The sequence below is a fragment of the Neophocaena asiaeorientalis genome, unplaced genomic scaffold, assembly GCF_003031525.2.
Source record: "Neophocaena asiaeorientalis asiaeorientalis breed wild unplaced genomic scaffold, Neophocaena_asiaeorientalis_V1.1 scaffold198, whole genome shotgun sequence".
In the NCBI taxonomy this organism is placed as follows: domain Eukaryota; kingdom Metazoa; phylum Chordata; class Mammalia; order Artiodactyla; family Phocoenidae; genus Neophocaena; species Neophocaena asiaeorientalis.
Window position 1 is genome coordinate 6,013,953 of NW_020175221.1, and position 2,250 is coordinate 6,016,202.

The following is a 2,250-nucleotide window of genomic DNA, read 5'->3' on the forward strand; positions in this document are numbered from 1 at the left end:
CGCTGCGGCGGAAGAAGGTGCTGGGCGCCGAGGAGATGGAGCTGTTCAAGCTGGCGCAGGCGGCGGGCGGCGCCATGGACCCCGACGTGTGCAAGATCCTGGTGGACGTGCTGAAGCTGAACGTGGTGCCCCTCGCCGTCTTCCAGATGCTCAGTGCATGTGCGCCGGGCAGAGGCTGGCGATCGAGCCCCAGGACCCCGCGGCCGCGCCCCTGCTCACGCCCGGCGTGCCTGAGAGCCGAGGGAGAAAACAAAGGCAGCGGTGCCCTCGGCGGCGGAGGCCCGGCGCTTACAGAACGCGGCGTCCGGGAAGGATCCAGCCAGAGGATGCCCCGCCAACCCAGCGCCACCAGGCTGCCCAAGCGGGGCGGGCCGGGGAAGAGCCCCACGCGGAGCAGCACCTGAGCGGGAGGCCTCGCACTGGCCCACCGCGGGCCTCCAGCCTCGCAGGCAGGCTGCTCCTCCCGTTGGTAATAAACCTCTTTGAAAACCTGAAAAAAAGAATAAAAAGGCAAGACTGCAGATAAATTTGTTGACGAGAGGTAAAAAGCAGCGGAATGTTTTCCTGATGATTTCTAAATTGGCTCTGGATAGTAAAATTAGGTACTAGAAGTTGAATCTGTGCAGAGGAAACGAACCAGAAAGGTAATTTGGAACTATAAATTACCTAAGAAATTCCCTACCCACCCTCCAGACTAGCTCCAAACGTGAAACAAATGTGTACTTGGAATCACTTAGGAAGTGACCTATAGAAGGGAAAGTAACTTCTGGGGTCGCCAAAAATATATATAAACCTAAACTGGCTCTTTGTAAAGATAAATTAAAATACAAACACAGATGCACACACACACACCTATATATACACATACATATGTATACACATACCACGTTAAAGTTTGAAAAAGGAGGTATGGTAGAAGTCAGAAGAGTTATACAAGAATATTTTGTGCACTCCATGGTAATAAACTGAAAATCTAGAGGGAAGGAATTTTTTCTAGCAATATATAAATAACTAAAAGTTAAAAAAACTCCAAATACCAATATCATAGGAAGTATTGGACAACTTAAATCTACTGCTTAAGAAAACGTATCAGCCTCTCTTTTCTATTTGAACTGTGTTTTAGGGTAACTAAATAGTTGATAAAGGAGGAGGAATTTTAGTTAATAAATGCAGAAGGAATGATAGAATAAGAAAGTCACCATTTTTGTAAACCCTAATGAGACAGTGGCTCTAAGGAATGTTCATTAATGGCTGCTAAAACTATTAGGTGAAAGGCTGATGGGGAACTTTATAATGAATGGATCAGGCTGACAATACTTGAATTCATGCACCAATCTCAGTGTCATTGTGAGTGGAACAACTTGACATTAAGGACAATCATGTAATATGAAGTACACCTCACCACCTATAAAGAATCCTCCACACAAAAAAATTGAGCTTAAATATAATCAAGCCTTTAACTTTCAGTCTACAAAAAATAAGAAAAGAAGAGCAAGTTAAGCAATACTTAACTTGTTAAGCAATACTTAACAATCAACCAAGTCCAGAATCTGGAATATTCTGTAGGACAAACAATCATTTATTTCAACAAATAAATGGCATGGCAGGGCAGGAAGGGGTAGTTGAAAAGGTGAGAGGGCACTTTTATAAACTGAGAGAATCAAGAGACAGAACAAACAAAATACAATGCTGTAGACCTTGTTTGGATTCTGATTCAAATAAACCAATTGTAAAAGGATATTTTTAAAACAATCAGGAAATTTTTGTTAGGTATAAGGTGGCCATGGAAAGGACGCTAGAATGGGGGCTTATAGAAAGGAAATGGGAATAGCAGTAACAGAGGAAAATATAAAATAAAAGAAGGGCATTGAATGAACTGGTAATGATAGTGTGTGATATACTGAAGAGTATGGCCAATTTGGTTCGGTACATGGGATGTCACTGTTATTCATTGACACTGCAATCCCACGTTCAGTAATTTTTTAATAGAAATAAATGTATTAGTGTAAAGGGATATATGAACAAGGATGTTTATTGTAGCAATTTTTGGTAATAGCAGAAATCAGGACTTGTACATCCATCAACAGGTGAATGGTTGAATAGATTACATTCTGTCTATATAATGGAATATTATGCAGCTATTGAGAAGACTTACTTAGAGTTACACACATGTTGATCTAGAAAGATGTCCATGAAACATTAAGTGAAAAATGCAAGCTGCAAAGTAATGGGCATGGATTATCCCATTTA

At 42.0% G+C, this 2,250-nt stretch overlaps 1 protein-coding gene across 1 annotated transcript in view; it reads left to right on the forward strand.

Annotated features, from left to right (window-relative positions):
- LOC112413420 (mitotic-spindle organizing protein 2B-like) overlaps positions 1–404 on the forward strand; it is a 2,367-nt gene extending 1,963 nt beyond the window's left edge. Inside the window, 3 exon segments of the mRNA XM_024765375.1 lie at positions 2–153; positions 156–240; positions 242–404. Coding sequence (XP_024621143.1) covers positions 2–153; positions 156–240; positions 242–404 — 400 coding nt within the window.
- The last annotated feature ends 1,846 nt before the right edge of the window (positions 405–2,250 follow it).